At 50.1% G+C, this 16,328-nt stretch overlaps 1 protein-coding gene across 1 annotated transcript; it reads right to left on the reverse strand.

The window, feature by feature from the left end:
• Positions 1–1,406: 1,406 nt before the first annotated feature.
• Positions 1,407–16,242, reverse strand: LOC111154567 (cation channel sperm associated 4). The gene is made up of 11 exons (XM_022514215.1): positions 16,174–16,242; positions 15,976–16,050; positions 15,355–15,498; positions 11,697–11,798; positions 5,617–5,714; positions 5,339–5,459; positions 4,993–5,126; positions 3,569–3,743; positions 2,608–2,819; positions 2,112–2,277; positions 1,407–1,460 (listed from the first exon to the last, which is right to left on the reverse strand). Exons 1-11 carry the CDS (start codon positions 16,240–16,242, stop codon positions 1,407–1,409), a joined length of 1,350 nt encoding a protein of 449 aa, XP_022369923.1.
• Between the last annotated feature and the right edge of the window lie 86 nt (positions 16,243–16,328).

Consider the following 16,328-nt stretch of genomic DNA (forward strand, 5'->3'; position numbering starts at 1 on the left):
CCCCCCAGCACAACACCAGGGAATTTGAGTCTCAATGACATGGATGATCTTACTGGTCTCCCAACTCTTGGGCTAAGAGCCGGCCACTTGATTTTATTTTATTTTTTTTTTTTATTTTTTATTTTTTTTAAAGATTTTATTTATTTATTTGACAGAGAGAGATCAGAAGTAGACAGAGAGGCAGGCAGAGAGAGAGAGAGAGAGAGGGAAGCAGGCTCCCTGCCGAGCAGAGAGCCCGATGCGGGACTCGATCCCAGGACCCTGAGATCATGACCTGAGCCGAAGGCAGCGGCCCAACCCACTGAGCCACCCAGGCGCCCCGGCCACTTGATTTTAGAGCTGCAGATCAATCTCACCGTCTCCCCACTGCACAGCTGGGGAAAATGAGGTCCAATGACTTACCCAAGGATGAGAATCCAGGCCTCCAGGCAGCTCTTCTTAATGCTTATGACTACCGCAGCTTTCTCAGATTCCTGCATTCCTAGCTCAGGAACTTGCTGTGGCTCTCAATAGTCTTTAGTGTGAAGGTCCCAAGGAGACCTCCCACGTCCCAAGTATCCCATCAGATCTCATTCATCTGACCCACAAACTCTTTCTGCGACCTTCCGGCAAGCTCCAGGGCTCCTCTTTTCTGGAAAGCTGTACCTGCATGACTGGTCGGTGTGACCTCATCAGACTAGCCCCCTCCACCCAGAATGAAGACCAGTCTTCTTTATCTTGGGGCTGTCTCCTTCATCAGACTAGGGCTCCCAACCATGAGAACCAGATTCCCACCCCCTCCCCTGCCAAAAAAAAAAAAAAAAAAAAAAAAAATTAGAACACTGAGGGGAGATTACATCCCTAACATTAAGTCAGAAAATTTCAGGGTATATTCTCTCTCCCATTAGACTGGAAAGCTCTAGAAGGCAGCCAGTAACTCTCCCATCAGACAAACAGGCTTTTAAGGGGCAAGACTGGCCCAAGTTTGGAGATCTACCAGTCAGACATATTGATCCCAACACAAAACTTTATTGTCAATACATAGATGCCCGGCCCCACTGGCTTCACCTTTCTCCTCTAGGTGCTTAGGTCAACTTGGGCCCCAGCTAGCTCTGGCCTAAAGCAGGGGACCAGGGATGTCCATCCTTAGGACTAATCTTGGCTGCCTTGGCCATCACTCCCTTTCCGTGCTCATTCTTTGCTGTGGGGCTCCTTCTCTCATCCAGCATCCTTCTCCATCTGAATTCCTCCAGACCTGGGGCTCACAGACACAAGCCCTGGAGAAGCCACCCCTTTCACAGCCCCAGGGATTTGCCTAGGTGTAAGGCAGAAGGTGGGCTCAGGACAGACTGTGCCAAGTCACATAGAGATGCAGGAAAATGCCGCTGGCTGTATGTGTTCAGGCCCCTTGGCTCCCATTCTGCCTCTCAGCGGCTGCTCTTGTGTTTGTTAAGGAGTATGTTTGTGTTGGATTCCTGAACCTGCAAACCAAGGGGCTTGTGTCAGTCCCCCACCTTCACATGGCATACACCCCCTCACTCCCCTCTGCTAGCTTTACCAGCTACCCCGCCGGGCTTCCCAGGGAAGTCATTCCTATGTTTGACTCTAGCTGCCTAGTGTCCTGTCCAAGCTTGGGAGCTGTGGACATTCACAAGGCTCCAGGTCATTCTAGCCCCCTCAGGTGGTATGGGAAGCAGAGAAAGAAACTAAGGAAAATGGGTGTGTGCCTTTTTCTCCCTAGAAGCTTCCTCCCTCTGAAGGAGGCTGTTCTGGGGCTCTCTAGCATGAACCCAGGGGTCCTCTGCCCACAGTGAGCCTAGGTATCTGCCAGCAGGCAGAAACGGAGTTGGCTCTTACCACCCTAAGAAGGAGTAGTAGGTTTGAGGGAGTCAGGGACTTAAGTGACTCAGTGGGAGGAGCCTGATGAGGGGTTGGGGCAGAGCCTCTTGGAGAGGGAAAGAATGGAACGGAAGGGATCCGCCGAGGCTGCCGCCACGGGCATGCAAGGGTCCAAGGAGGGTATCCGATCTCGAAACAGACAGAAAGCTTGGCTCATGGGGCAGAGGCTTGGCTGGCCTGGGGGTGCGAGGCGGGCTAGCACTTGCTGGGTAGGAGAGGGAAGCTGCACGCACCTTCTCCCTGTTGATGAGTGCCGTGATCAAGTCTTGCTGGCAGGTCATGTCACGGATGTCCAGGGAGGAGCCGCTCACCACCGACAGGTTCAGTGACAAGTGCTTGTGCAACAGCTCCTCCTCCTGCTCCTGGTTGAAGCGGATGGAGCGGACCTCCTCCACTATCCTGCGGGCGGAAGGATGAGTACTTTCCGAGGGCTGAGCGAATGGAAGAAGCGGGGGCTGCCCTCCCATCTCTTCCCTGGCCTCCACTCCGCTCCGCCCTCCCCCTTCGCTCCTATGGAGATCCAAGCCAAGCTGTGCGCTCTTGTGAGATGGAAGGAACAGGAAGGTCTGGATTCCGGCTCCTCCACCCACCGACTCCCAACAGTCATTGAAACCTCTCTGGGCCACAGGGTCCGCCTTATAAAACGGTGAGGGCGTGAAGCCAGAAAAATCTGAAGCTCTGCTCAGCCCGGACTCACGGGACTCGGGGTACCCCCAGTACCCGCCCTACGTGTTGAGCTCATCTCGGATCTCCTTGTACTGCATCAAGTTCTCCTGTATTGCCTCGAGCACCAAGCAAAAGTTGTCATAGGTGTTTTCTGAGAGGTTAGACAGGTGGCTCCCCGACAGTGGCTCCTGCGGGACGCCAGACATTTCCAGACGGGCAACCACACAGTGCACCACAGGCAGCTCGTTATTTCCATCCAGCTCCTGCTTGCCTCCCTGGGAAGAGGGAAATGGAGAGGAGACAGACAGCTCAGCCGGCACCCCTCCCCCAGCCCCTTCCCGCTTGGTTTGGGGGAGGATGGGTCTCTTAGGACACCAGGGTTCTAATGCCCCTCATTTCAGCTCCAACCAATCTTAGCCCTCCCACCCTGCTGTAGGAGCTCAGCTTCAAATGCATTACCCTCTCCTCCACCTCTTGGAAAATTCTCATCCCTTTTCAAAACTTAGCACCCAATTTCACTCCTGATAAATCCTACCTAACCAACCTCTAAGCTCTACCTCAAGTCATAGTTCCTAGCCCTCAACATTTGGGACGCACTCCCCTTCCACTCCACAAACATTTTGGAAGTCCTACCCATGAATGAATAACACTGTAGCTAACATTAAGGAGTTCTATCTGTGTGCCCACTACTGTTCATTATCCACATAATTCTCATAATAGTCCTATGAGAACAGTACTATTATTATTCCCATTTTATGGAAGAAGACGTCGAGGTTTAGACCTAAGGTTACCCAGCCACTCAGTTTTGAGTTGCCATGGAAACCAGACATCTAGGGGACCCACACCCCTCAGATGGCACACAGGGTGGGGGATGCTGTCCCTACGTCTCAGGCTTGACTTTCTCTAGGCCCTTAAGGGTGCAAGTGTGTGTGCACACATGGGCACACACACACACATACGTATGCTCAAGTCAGCACCTATACGTTCACCCTCTCCTCCCTTCTGCCCTCCCCAGCCCACTTACCTCACTGAAGTTTATCTGATGCAGTTGTCCCTGCTCTCCTGCCTTCATCATTTGCTCCAGATTGGTGGTGACCACAACGACAAACAGGTTGATGCCAATGAAGGCACCGATGGTGATGAAGGTGGCAAAGTAGATGGCGCCCCCAATCTCCATTGCATACTCTCTTGTCTCCATCCTGGAGATGACAGGCAGGGGCCTCATCACCACCCTGGCCCTTTGAGTCTCCATTTCCCCATCTATGAAATGCGGACAATATCTCAAGACCTCCTGGGACTTCTGCTACCTCACTGCTGTTGGGCAGATCTAGTGCCTGCTCTGATTGTCAAAGGATCCACTCTTTGCTGAGCACCTGCTGTCCTGCCAGGGACAGAGCATAGGCCTCAAGCCAGCCCTCCAAGGTGGGGATTTGTACATCAGCATTATCAAGTTTAATCTATTGGCTATACTCTTTATTCATGTTTTTCTTATTATCAAAAGTAATTCAAGCTCCTTATAGAAGGATCAGAAGGAAGAAGTGAGATATGCAGGAAAAAAGCCCATCCACTCTTAATACCTTATTATGAATCTCCTAAGTAAGAAGGTCTTTCTCCCTTTCTCTCTCCTTCATTACATCCCCCCTGCCACACACACATGTATATATGCACTCTGTGCCAGGCTCTATGCTAAGAGATTTATACAGCTTTTCTCTATTGATCACAGCAGTTCAGACATAGTTAATTATTATAATTCCCAACTGCCAGGTAAAGAAGCTGAGGTTCAGAAGAGAGATGAAGTAACTTGTCCAAGGTTGCATGGCTAGTGTGATGGAGCAAGGACTCAAAAGCCCAGCCTTCAGTCTACCTTTACTGCTCACCCTGTGATTTTTCCACTGCCTACCTCATACTGGGCAATACCTGCAGAAGCTCTTTGTCAACTGTTCTACTCTCTCAAGAGAAAAAAGGTATCAGTCAGAGAGACCTACTCCCTGGAGGGGACGGGAAACAAGTAGGATTGAGATGTAAATGGAAAAGACATAAAGAACAGAACCCGGTGGCCATCTGTGGCCAAAAATGACCTTGGGCAGTGGGTCTATGAATGAATGAAATGAGACTCCCAGGAGTCTAGGCAGTTTGATGGGCTCGAATGGGGGCTGGAAGGCTGTCCTGAAACCACATATCTGCTCTCTTGCTCAAGGTCTTGCTACCCAGCTGTTTAGTGTGACAGGGGCCATCTTCATGAACGGGTCTGCATAGGACTTTGAAAGGGGGACAAGGCCTCGAGAAAACCAAGACCAGTCGTAGGGGGGCTCCTTTTCCCTGATTTGAAGGCCCAGGCAGCCCCCTCCTGCTGGGCCATCATCCTCCTAAGTCCTGGAGCTCCACTCCTACTGCCTTGCCCCACTGTGGGTCGGGGGAGGGGGTAAGAGATACCCTGTGGACACTCACTGGAAGTTATTGTAGATATCCACCCAGCCATCTTGGGTGATGCAGATGAAGAGGGTATACAGGGCAACCTGCATGTTCTGGAAATGCATGGGCAGAAACGCACCAAAGAGAGTGACCCCAAACACGGAAAACACCTGCCGGAGAGACCAAAGAAGATGCTTGAACTTAAACCAACAACCTTGGAGACAGGACAAGCAGCTGCCATGCAAAGCTGCCAAGGGAATCCCAGGGGTTCAGGCCCAGAGGCCTCTCTTCTTCTCTAGCTACCCCCTTCCCCCAGTCCCCCGTGACCCGGGGGCTCTGGTCAGGGAAAGGGAGCAGCTGGGCGGGGGGGGAGGGCACTGACCAGCATGAAGAAAAGGATGAGGGTCATGATGTTGGCCATGTCAGGCACCGACTGCAGGATGACACGGATGATCCGGGCCAGAGGCTCCACCGCCATGCACACATGCACCAGACGAAGTGCCCTACGGCACAGCCTCTCAGGGGTGCCCCTCGGCCCCTCCCGCGCCCCTCCGCCCCACTTACCCCTGACCTGCCCAGAGGGGCAGAGATGATCCCCACCCCATCTCTCTCCCGGGGTCCAGACAGGTGCCCTTCTTTTCCCCAGAGTTCCCAGCTCACCTGAGGGTATAGGTGATAGCGTTGACATTGAGTTCACTAATGAACAACCCCAGGAGCAAGATAAAGATGATAAGGAAGTTGAGGATGTTCCAGCCGTCCTGGGGGTGGTGGGGGATGGGGAGGTGGGCCAGCACCAATGGTGTCTATCAGACCCAGCCCGTGGGGACATCCTGGGTCTGCCTTCCCACCACCCCAAGGATGGGGGAGCTCAATGTTCTTCTCAGGGCAGGGCCAGTCATCTGCCATCCACTGCTGTTACTTCTGCTGCCTCCCAATTGTGCCACAGAACACACAGGCACTCGTTGTCTCCTGTGTATGTCAACAGCCAAGTGTATTCTCGGAGACACACGGTGGAGACTCTCATACACACAGCTGATTCCCAAGCTGAGCACCCGCCTTGGCCAGTGCGGTGCTGAAAATGGCCCTGACCTACAGTTAGGGGACAGGAGAGGGTTTGGGTGCTCCAGGCTTTGTGTGACACACGCTACAATTAATAATAAGATGAAAATAAATACTAAGAAAACCATTAAAGAATACAGCTCGGTAGCCAGTTTAGAAGTGGACTAGCTCTCACCGTGCAAGAGAGAGAGAGACACAGGGAATTTTTACAAGCCCTTTGTCCAGCCAGGAACAAAGTCATAGAGGAATGGGGACAGAGGAAGGAAGCTCCCATGTATGAAAAGTTCAAGCACAGCCACTAAAGATGGGAACTTATGTAGCAAACCATGGATGCATTTAGCTTTTAAACAGTGATCCCACTTCTAAAATGTGAACCATGGAAACTCTGATCCAAGTACAAAATGCCATTTGTGTAAGGCTGAAGACCACTAAAGTGTCCGACAATGAGACACTGCTGAGTAAACCACGGAGCATTTAGTCAGTGAGCACTGCATAGCCAAAAAAGAGGAACGAAAAAGATCTCCATGTACTGATACAGAAAGGTTGCCAGGATCCATTAAATGACAAAAGCCAAGTGCAAACAGAGGGAGGACAAAGGAAAGGGAGGACTAAGATACATACATATTAACTTATGATTGCAAGATACACACTATGAGGGGCGCCTGGGTGGCTCAGTGGGTTAAAGCCTCTGCCTTCAGCTCAGGTCATGATCTCAGGGTCCTGGGATTGAGCCCCTCATCAGGCTCTCTGCTCAGCAGGGAGCCTGCTTCCCCTTCTCTCTCTGCCTGCCTCTCTGCCTACTTGCGATCTCTGTCTGTCAAATAAATAAAATCTTAAAAAAAAAAAGATAAACACTATGAGGACAAACAAGAGACTATAAATACAAAAATACCACCTGATGGGGAAGGGAAGAGATGAAGGGAAGGAGTGGAAGAAGTATTCTCTGTGTACCTACCTTTCCATATAGTTTTGACCAATCTGTATCTGCATTAAATATTCAAAAAGAAAAACTATTTTTTAGCGGGAAAAAATGTTCTTAAATATATTGGGCAGTTCAATGAACACAAGCCTTCCTGGTATCCCACATTCAGCACGCTTGTGCCTACACATATACAAGAAGATGCAAGTCTGTCTATCCACAGATCCAGCCCTCCACCCAGCCAGTATTAAGCTCCTACTGTATGCCAGACCCTGAACGGGATCATAGGATACAAGGTTTCTGCCCTACAGGGCACACCGACTATTTCCAGGAAGATAGATAATGAATTTAAACCCCATGTGAGACCGATAAGTACACAGCATCAGGGAGACGCAGCAACACCTAACCTGGCTTGGGAGAGACAGGAAAATTCCTGGAAGAGATGTTTGAAGGAGTCTTAAGCTGTAAGCAGGAGTAAAGCAAATGAGTCACGTGGCAAGAGGCTTTCATGGACTAAGGCTCAGCTTGAATAAAGGTAGGAGGTGAGAGGCAGCAGTGTGTGTGCGCGTGCGTGTGTGTGCGTGCGTGTGTGTGTGTTGGGGAATGTGACTATCATTTTGGTAGCTGGAACGTCAAGGGCAAGGCAGAGAATGATGAGGCCGCAAAACCAGGCAAGCCACATCTTGGAAGGCCTCAAGCACTCTAAAGCAACTGGACCTGATCCTATAAACCATAGGGAGCTTCTGGTATTTTTAAGAATTTGAGAAACATTTAGGTGGTGAAATAGTAATTAATAGGCTGTGGGGGTGAGGAGGTGGGAGGGACCCCACAGGGTAGAAGAAAAGGAAGAGCTGGGGACTAAACTTTGGGGATTCCTATGAGGCTGGGTAATATTTTGAGATATTAATTTACAGACTTTCTTCCCTTTCCTTCATCTCCCCTTTCCCTCCTCTTGCCTCCCCTTCTACCACGGCTATTTATCAGGGAGCGGGTTTTGTAAACCAGGACCGAGGGGAAGAAGGGAGGGGATGGATGAGGAAGGAGGGTGAGGCAGAAGCAGTCTCCCACAAGCCCTGGCTTTTGGCACCGGAAGCCTGGGCCCTAGAGGAAGGTTAGGGTTTAGGACATTAGTTCTCAGCCAGGAATGATTTTGCCCTCTAGGGGACATTTCAGAATGTCTGGGGGTGTCATGACTAGTTTGTCACGACTGGGAAGGTGCTAATGGCTTCTAGTGGGAGAGGCCAGGGATGTTTATTCCAGTGCATTGGCTAGCCCCTACAGTAAAGGATTATCCAAGTCAAAATGTCAATAGTGCCAAGGTTGAGAAACCCGGATTTAGGGGACAAGCAGAGTGCCTTGGAGGAACATTAGATTCTCAGGCTTGCTTCAATTCTCTTGCGCTATTGGAACCCTGGGGCTTAGCCTTGAAAGTGTAGGCCCCTGGGGCACCTGGCTGGCTCAGTAGAGCGTGCCACTCTTGATCTCAGGGTCATGAGTTCAAGCCCCACACTGGGCATAGAGCTTACTTAAAAAAATAAGAATGGGGTGCCTGGGTGGCTCAGTCCTTAAGTGTCTGCCATAAGCGTCTGCCATCGGCTCAGGTCCCAGGGTCCTGGGATCAAGCCCTACATCAAGCCCTGCATCGAGCCCTGCATGGGGCTCCCTGTTTAGTGGGGAATCAGCTTCTCCCTCTCCCACTCCCCCTGCTTGTGTTCCCTCTCACGCTGTCTCTCTCTCTCCGTCAAATAAATAAATAAAATCTTAAGAAGAATAAGAATAAAAATAAATAAGTAAAAAAGCCTTGTCCAGAAAATGCAGACCCCCTAACTGCTGGTGAAAAGAAATCTCAAGAAGATATGAAGGAGGAGCGGTGTTCTCTCGTGGAACAGCTGCCTGCCTGCCTCCTAGGGCTAGTTCTGGTAAAGTGGTGTATTGAAATATTCACAAAAAGCCTGAGTGTGCAAACATGTAAAAATGCACCAGCCCATTCTATTTTCTCTTAATAAACATCCTTGCAAACGTTGCTTGCACAAAGCAGTTCTTAGGACATCCAGACTTCAGAAATGTTCTGGGTTCTACACTCTGTATTCTATGAAGTAAAACCTCTGACCTCTGGAAAACTTAAAATTTTAATTGATTATCCTGGTAATGGCATTTATTTATTTATTTTTTAAGATCTTATTCATTTACTTGAGAGAGGGAGAGAGAGAGAGGAGGAGCAGGGGGAGGGGCAGAGGGACAAGCAGACTCCCTACTGACTAGGGAGCCTGATGTGAGGCTCGATCCCAGAACCCCGAGACTATGATCTGAGCCGAAGTCACCCTCGTAACTGATTGAGCCACCCAGGCGCCCCCTGGTAATGGTATTTAAAAGATACTTCCAGGGTGCCTGGGCGGCTCACTTGGTTAAGTGTCTGCCTTCTGCTCAGGTCATGATCCCAAGGTCCTGGGGATCGAACCCTACATTGGGCTACCTGATCAGCAGGGAGACTACTTCTCCTTCTCCCTCTCCCCTCCCCCGACTCGTGCTCTCTCTCACTCTGGGCTCTCTCTCTCAAATGAATAAATAAATAAAATATTTTTTAAAAATAAATGAATGTTTATTTTTATAAAAGGTATAACTACTTGATGTTTAAAAAATGTTTTTAAAAAAGATTTTATTTTTATTATTTTATTTTATTTATTCAATTTTATTATTCAATTTTTTTTCATTTTTACTTTTTATTTATTTATTTATTTATTTTACTTTTTTTTTTTTTTTAAAGATTTTATTTATTTGCCAGAGAGAGAGAGTACACACAAGCAGGCAGAGAGGCAGGCAGAGGCAGCGAGAGAAGCAGGCTCCCTGCTGAGTAAGGAGCCTGATGCGGGACTCAATCCCAGGACCCTGGGATCATGACCTGAGCCGAAGGCAGTGGCTTAACCAACCGAGCCACCCAGGTATCCCTCATTTTTACTTTTTAAAAAGATTTATTGGGGTGCCTGGGTGGCTCAGTGGGTTAAAGCCTCTGCCTTTGGTTCAGGTCATGATCTCAGGTCCTGGGATGGAGCCCCGCATCAGGCTCTCTGCTCAGCAGGGAGCCTGCTTCCCTTCCTCTCTCTCTGCCTGCCTCTCTGCCTACTTGTGATTTCTGTCAAATAAATAAATAAAATCTTTTAAAAAAATACATAAATAAAAAGATGTATTTATCTAAGAGAGAGAAAGCACGCGTGTGCGAACACACATGGAGGAAGGAGCGGAGGGAGAGAATCTCCAGACTCCCCACTGAGCAGGGAGCTGATATAGGACTCCATCTCAGGACCCTGGGATCATGACCTGACCTGAAACCAAGAGGATTTGGGTTCAATCAAATCAAGATGCTCAACCAACCGAGCCTCCCAGTCACCCCTAAAGATTTTATTTTTAAGTAATCTCTATATCCAACATTGGGCTTGAACTCACAACCCTGAGATTAAGAGTTGCACGCTCCACCAACTGAGGCCCCTGATTGTTTTTTTTTTTCTTTTTAAGATTTTATTTATTTATTTGAGAGAGGGGCAGATAGTAAGAGAGCATGTGAGTGGTGGGGAGCAGCAGAGGGAGAGGGAGAAGCAGGCTCCCCCTGAGCAGGGAGCCCGACTCAGGGCTTGATCCCAGGACCCTGGGATGATCATGGCCTGAGCTGAAGTCAGACGCTACTGACTAAGCCAAACAGGTGCTCCTTGATAGGTTTTTGGTTTTTTTTTTTTTTTTTAAGATTTTATTTATTTAGGGGTGCCTGGGTGGCTCAGGGGTTGGGCCTCTGCCTTCGGCTCGGGTCATGATCTCAGAGTCCTGGGATCGAGCCCCGCATCGGGTTCTCTGCTCAGCAGGGAGCCTGCTTCCCCCTCTCTCCCTGCCTGCCTCTCTGCCCACTTGTGATCTCTCTGTCAAATAAATAAATAAAATCTTAAAAAAAAAAGATTTTATTTATTTATTTGACAGACAGAGATCACAAGTAGGCAGAGAGGCAGGCAGTGGGGCTCGATCCCAGCTCGATCCTAGTGAAGCTTGAGTCCTCGTCTCACTTAATGTAACATTGAGACCTGTTCCCACCCAGACAGCTCTGACACTCTCCCGAACAGGGGTCAGCAAGCTACAGCCTCTGGGTCAAATCTGGCCAGCAGCCCATTTTTTGTAAGACCCTCAGGCTAAGAATGGTTTTTATATTTTTAAATGGTTAGGGGGCAAAATCAAAAGAACGGTACTTTGTGACATGTGAAAATTATATGAAGTTCAAATTTCAGTGTCTGTGAATAAAGCTTCCTGAGAACACGGCCATGGTCAGCTTGTCTGGCATGTTTACAGGGCATTTGTGCTCCAGGAAGAGGTGAGTGTCTGTCACAGGTCCTGTACGGCCCACAGAGTTTAAGATACTTACCCGGCCCTTTGCAGAAAGTCTGCCGACCTCTGCTCTTGAACCTTGTAAATTAAGGTGGAGACTCTCAAACCCATTTCTCAGGTAAGGAAAGCAAGATTTTCCCAAGATCACAGAACTGGGGAAGGCTAATCCAGGGACTGGAACCCAGGGAGGCTGCACTTCTAGGACAAATTATTTCCTGCTGCATCTCAGACAGACATCTCAGAAATAGTCTCTTTCTCCACATCACTGACACACACACACACATGCATGCATGCACGCGCGCGCGCACGTATTCTCAGCTTGTTGGGGCAGAAGCACAGGGTTGGGGTACAGTCCCTAAGGAGGAGCTGGGGCAAGGGCAAGGAGGGCCCAGGATCTTACCTTCCAGAAAATCCAGAAGCCATTTAACCAGCCAAGGAGAACCTCACAGATGAGGATGGTCAGCACAATGTCATCTATGGTAGAGAACAACTCATAGTGTTTCTATATGGAAGACAGAGAAAAAGAGAGGGGCCGAGAGGTCAGTGGAGCAGAGCCTGGGGGAGGCCAGAGAGAGCGGGCATCCACGGGGGAAGGAAGGCCTGTATTCCTGCTGCTTTTCATCCTCAATATCCTTGCGGCTCCCTTTAGAGCACATTTTCCATGTACATGTGCCGTTCATGTTAGCATCACCCCCTCCTACTTTGTAGGAGGGGGTGATGCTCCTCTTCTCACAGAGTAGGAATCAGAGAGGTGCCCAAGGTCAGATAGTTAGCAAGAAAGACTGTTGTCTGGCTATAAACTTTCCCTCCTAACCTCTAGAGTAGGGACGCACAAGAAAGAGGGGTTTGGGAGAGGTAGAACAGGCCCCAGGACTGGGAAGAAAGGCCCTGCCCCCATGATGGCAGATACAAGCCTCATCCTTCTTTCTCTGGTTGTCCCAGCCACTCCTGCTTCTCCAGCTCCCAAATTCCCCAGGCAAAGTCTGGCCAAACTCCTGTGTATCCCCCATACTCATGGGTCCAGTTCCCTGGGCCTACTGATGGATGGATGGATGGATGACTTGATGACCTTGAATTCTTTTTGAAATCCAACTCACTTTTCCCCCCAATCTCTCATACTATACTGACCCAAGTATAGTTTGTGACCCCACTAACAGTTCCTAGAACCTCTGATTCCACCCTGGCAGTTACCAAAATTCTTGTAAAGACTCTTCCCTTCCTTCACTTCCATGGTCAAGACTCAGTGCCTCAAAGCTCACTGCCACACACAGAGGCCTCCTGGTTCCCCCACCTTACCATCACCCATGTCCACTGGTTCATGAGAGGCTGAGCAGAGCTCCTTAAACCCAGATGGGAGGTTAAGGTTATGAGCCTTCTACCTGTTCCACATTCCCAAAGGGCATCACAGGCCAGGGATGTCTGTTTACAACAAGGAAGAACTTTCTTTCCCATCATCTGTCCCCTCAGCTCCATCCCGCTGGCCCTGGGAGACAACAGCTCTCCTCACTGTTTACCACGCGACCTACCTGAGTAGGCCTCCTGCCTTCTCCAAGTCATGAGATTCTAGAGTTTGCTTCCTCTGCCCACAAGCCTGCCATGGCTCCCGATGGCCTACAGGGTCTGAACCAGGTCAAAACCAGTCTGACATTCACAGGCCTCTAGGATTTTACCTTCATAGACACATATCAGCATTTTTGACCAGGACCCATGGGAAGATGGATGTGCTTTGTATTTTGCAGCAGAGTACCCTCTCTTCCTCCTGCCCCCCCCCCCGCCCCCACATACAACTTTTATTTCCTTCTTTTTCATTTGGCTTCATTCTATCTCAGAAGGCTGGTGTCTGCAGTCTGGACCGATCTCGCGATCCGTGAGGGGTAGAAGCTGCCATTTTGGCTGCTGGGTTTCTGCCTCCACCACACCAGAGGCCATTCTTGTCAAGACCACAAGAACTAAACCCAAGGGATGCTCCATGATCCTTCTCTGGTCTCCTCTCTCACCTTCTCTGGCCCTGCACCCCACCCTCCCCGACAGCCCATTCTCCCGGGTGTTCCCACTCCTCTGCCCACCCCTCCTTATTCTCCTTTCATTTGGCCACCACCATTCTCTGTCCTCACTGGAAGGCTCTCCTCAGAGCTCTGTCCTGGGGTGCTTCCCTTCTCACTGGACACTCTCTCCTCAGGTGGCCTCATCTCCTCCTTTAGCTTCTGGCCACCACGTACCCAGATGCTGTCAACCCTCACGATGCCATCTCTATCCCCGATCTCTTGGTTCAGAGTTGACCTCCAATCTCTCCCTAGACATCTCTGTGTGGATATTGCCCTGGCATCTCCAACCACCACACCACTCAACTCAATCTGACCTCAGCATCCTCCCCACACCTGCTTACAGCTCTGTGTCCCCCACACCCCAAAAATCAGCACCGTCCCCACACAGTTGCTCAAGCCAGAAATGTAAGTCCTTGCTCTCCCTTTCTCTACTTGTGTGAGAGGATAAGGTATGTTAAACAGTGTACACATATTAAGAGCTTACTGTTTGTTGGAAAGAATAGTGACTGGGGGCGCCTGGGCGGCTCAGTTGGCTAAGCCTCTGACTCTTGATTTCGGCTCAGGGCATGATCTTGAAGTCCTGGGATCAAGCCCCACATCAGGCTTCCCACTCAGTGGAGAGTCTCTCCCCCTCTCTCTCTGCCCCCTTCCCCTGCTTGTTCTGTCTCTCTCTCAAGAAAATAAATCTTAAGAGGAAAGAAAGAAAGAAAGAAAGAAAGAAAGAAAGAAAGAAAGAAAGAAAGAAAGAGAAAGAAGAAAGAAAGGAAGAAAGAAAGAAAGAACGAACGAACCAACCAGTCAGGAAGGTCATTGGATCTGACTCCTACAGAGCTTTAGACACATGACCTCTTTTACCCATGGCCCTTGCCCAAGTCCAAGTCCCACCACCTTTCACTGAACACAACACAGTCTGCCTGGTCCATCTTTTCCCATTTCCAGCTCCCTCCATTCTGTGGTTCACCCTGTGGGAGCAAGTGTAAGTTTTCTAAAACACATGTCTGGTCATGTGTTTAAATCATGATTACTTCCATGCTTTAAACCATTCCTTGGCTTTCCAATGATGTAGGATAGAGGCCAGCCTCCTTAAGATAACTTAGAGACACTCCAACAGCTGGCTGCTGACCACTTCTCTGAAATCATCAGCCATGGCACTGGACACTTTCACAATACGGATTTCAAATGGCGCAGTTCATATATGTAGCATATTCCTTGTAGGAAATTAAAACATCAAGGATAGGGGTGCCGGGGTGGCTCAAGGGTTAAGCCTCTGCCTTCAGCTCAGGTCATGATCTCAGGGTCCTGGGAATGAGCCCTGCATCCGGCTCTCTGCTCAGCAGGGAGCCTGCTTCCCCTACCACCCTACCTGCCTCTCTGCCTACTTGTGATCTCTGTCAAATAAATAAATAAAATCTTTAAAAAAAATACATCAAGGATAAGACCAAAAGCATACTGGACTTCAAGATGGACATACAGAACTTGCTCACAAGATCTTTCTTCCATCCCTAAACACTCTTTCCCACCTCTCTCTGTCTGGATGACTCCTACTTACTCCTTCTTCCCATCTGAAGCATTCTTTTCCCCAAGAAGCTTTCCCTAACTGTACAGATTAGGCAGGTTTGATGCCTACTTGGAACTTCCACATACTCCGTGACACTCAGGTATCCATAATGACATGCTTGTGTCTGAGACAGCATTCAGTCTGCTGTGATCATACCTAGAACTTCTCATAGTGACTTTTGATTAAATTGGAATACCCTCCCCCACCAGGCACCCATTTGTCTGCCTCTGGTCACACTATTTTTCTCCCTCCCTCTCTACAACAAGTCTGGGCCCCCTCCACCACGAAGTCCTCCTTGATCTCTAATTTCCTAGAAGGTCAGAGCTGGCAGGGCCCTGAAGAACATTCAATGCAATCGTCACGAACAGGTGAGGGGCCTGAGGCCCAGAGAGGAAAGTGGCTTGCCCAGGCCCCCTGTTAGATCAGTGGGGGCAGAGGTCGGGCTGGAGTCCCACCTGGCCAAGGAAGGAGTTGGTGCGCAGAGCAATGGTGATGGCGTTGACCACCAGCAGGAAGGCCAGCAGCAGCTGGAAGGCGGGGTGTCGAAGCAGCTGCTGGATATACATTCGAGTGATGAACTCCTGGATGTCCCAGGCATCCTGGGAGAAGGCGGGGGACCTTCCTTCAGGCAGGCGTCACATGGGAGGCCTTGGCCTGGACATTTGTTCTCAGTGAATGGGGGCCCCTGGATGAGGGCCGCTCTAGGGGGAGAAGCTGCCTGAGAGGGGTCTTGAAATGGGGGCATCGATGTAGGGGATCACTACCTAAATGGCCATTGAAAGGGGGTGACTGCTGGGGAATCTTTGTGGGAGTCATTGCAAGGGAGACCTTTGAGCGCTCAGCTGGTAAGTGACTGTCATTATACGGGGTTCCCATGGGGAGCACTGCCAGGTGGGTACTAACATGCCATGAGGGGGTCACTGCAGGGGCCACCGGGAGTATCCTCGGGGGGATGTTTAGAAACTAGAAGGGGCAGAGTTAAGATGGCAGCCTGTGGTCCCTGGGGTGCAGCAGCACAAGGCTGACTGTGGGGGCGGGGGAGATGCTGCAGGCTGCCGCCCCAGCCTCCTCCTTACCTTGGTGCTCATGATGTCCTGGCGGTTGATGAGGACTTGCTCCTCCGGCCGGGCGTAGGGCTCATCAGGGGCCCTCTGCAAGGTTGAGCAGAGGGACCATCAGTGCAGTTGTGGCCCCTGGGACCCAGGGCGATGCCCCTGCGCCCTGCCCCTCCCTGGCATGCCCAACTGGGGTAGACCGAGGAAGGGGTCACCTACCAGGACAGTCAAAGGTTTAATATTGGTATCGGTCCACTGCTGCCACCAGTTGTCTTGGTTACCTATCATTGCTGCTCAGTCTCCTCCCACCCGTCAAAGAAACTTCTTTCCAAGTGGTCTTGCTCCCCCTCGTGGTGATATCATAAAGGACTCTG

The sequence above is a fragment of the Enhydra lutris genome, unplaced genomic scaffold (genome assembly GCF_002288905.1).
Source record: "Enhydra lutris kenyoni isolate GAN:26980312 unplaced genomic scaffold, ASM228890v2 scaffoldscaffold38, whole genome shotgun sequence".
Lineage (NCBI taxonomy): Eukaryota > Metazoa > Chordata > Mammalia > Carnivora > Mustelidae > Enhydra > Enhydra lutris.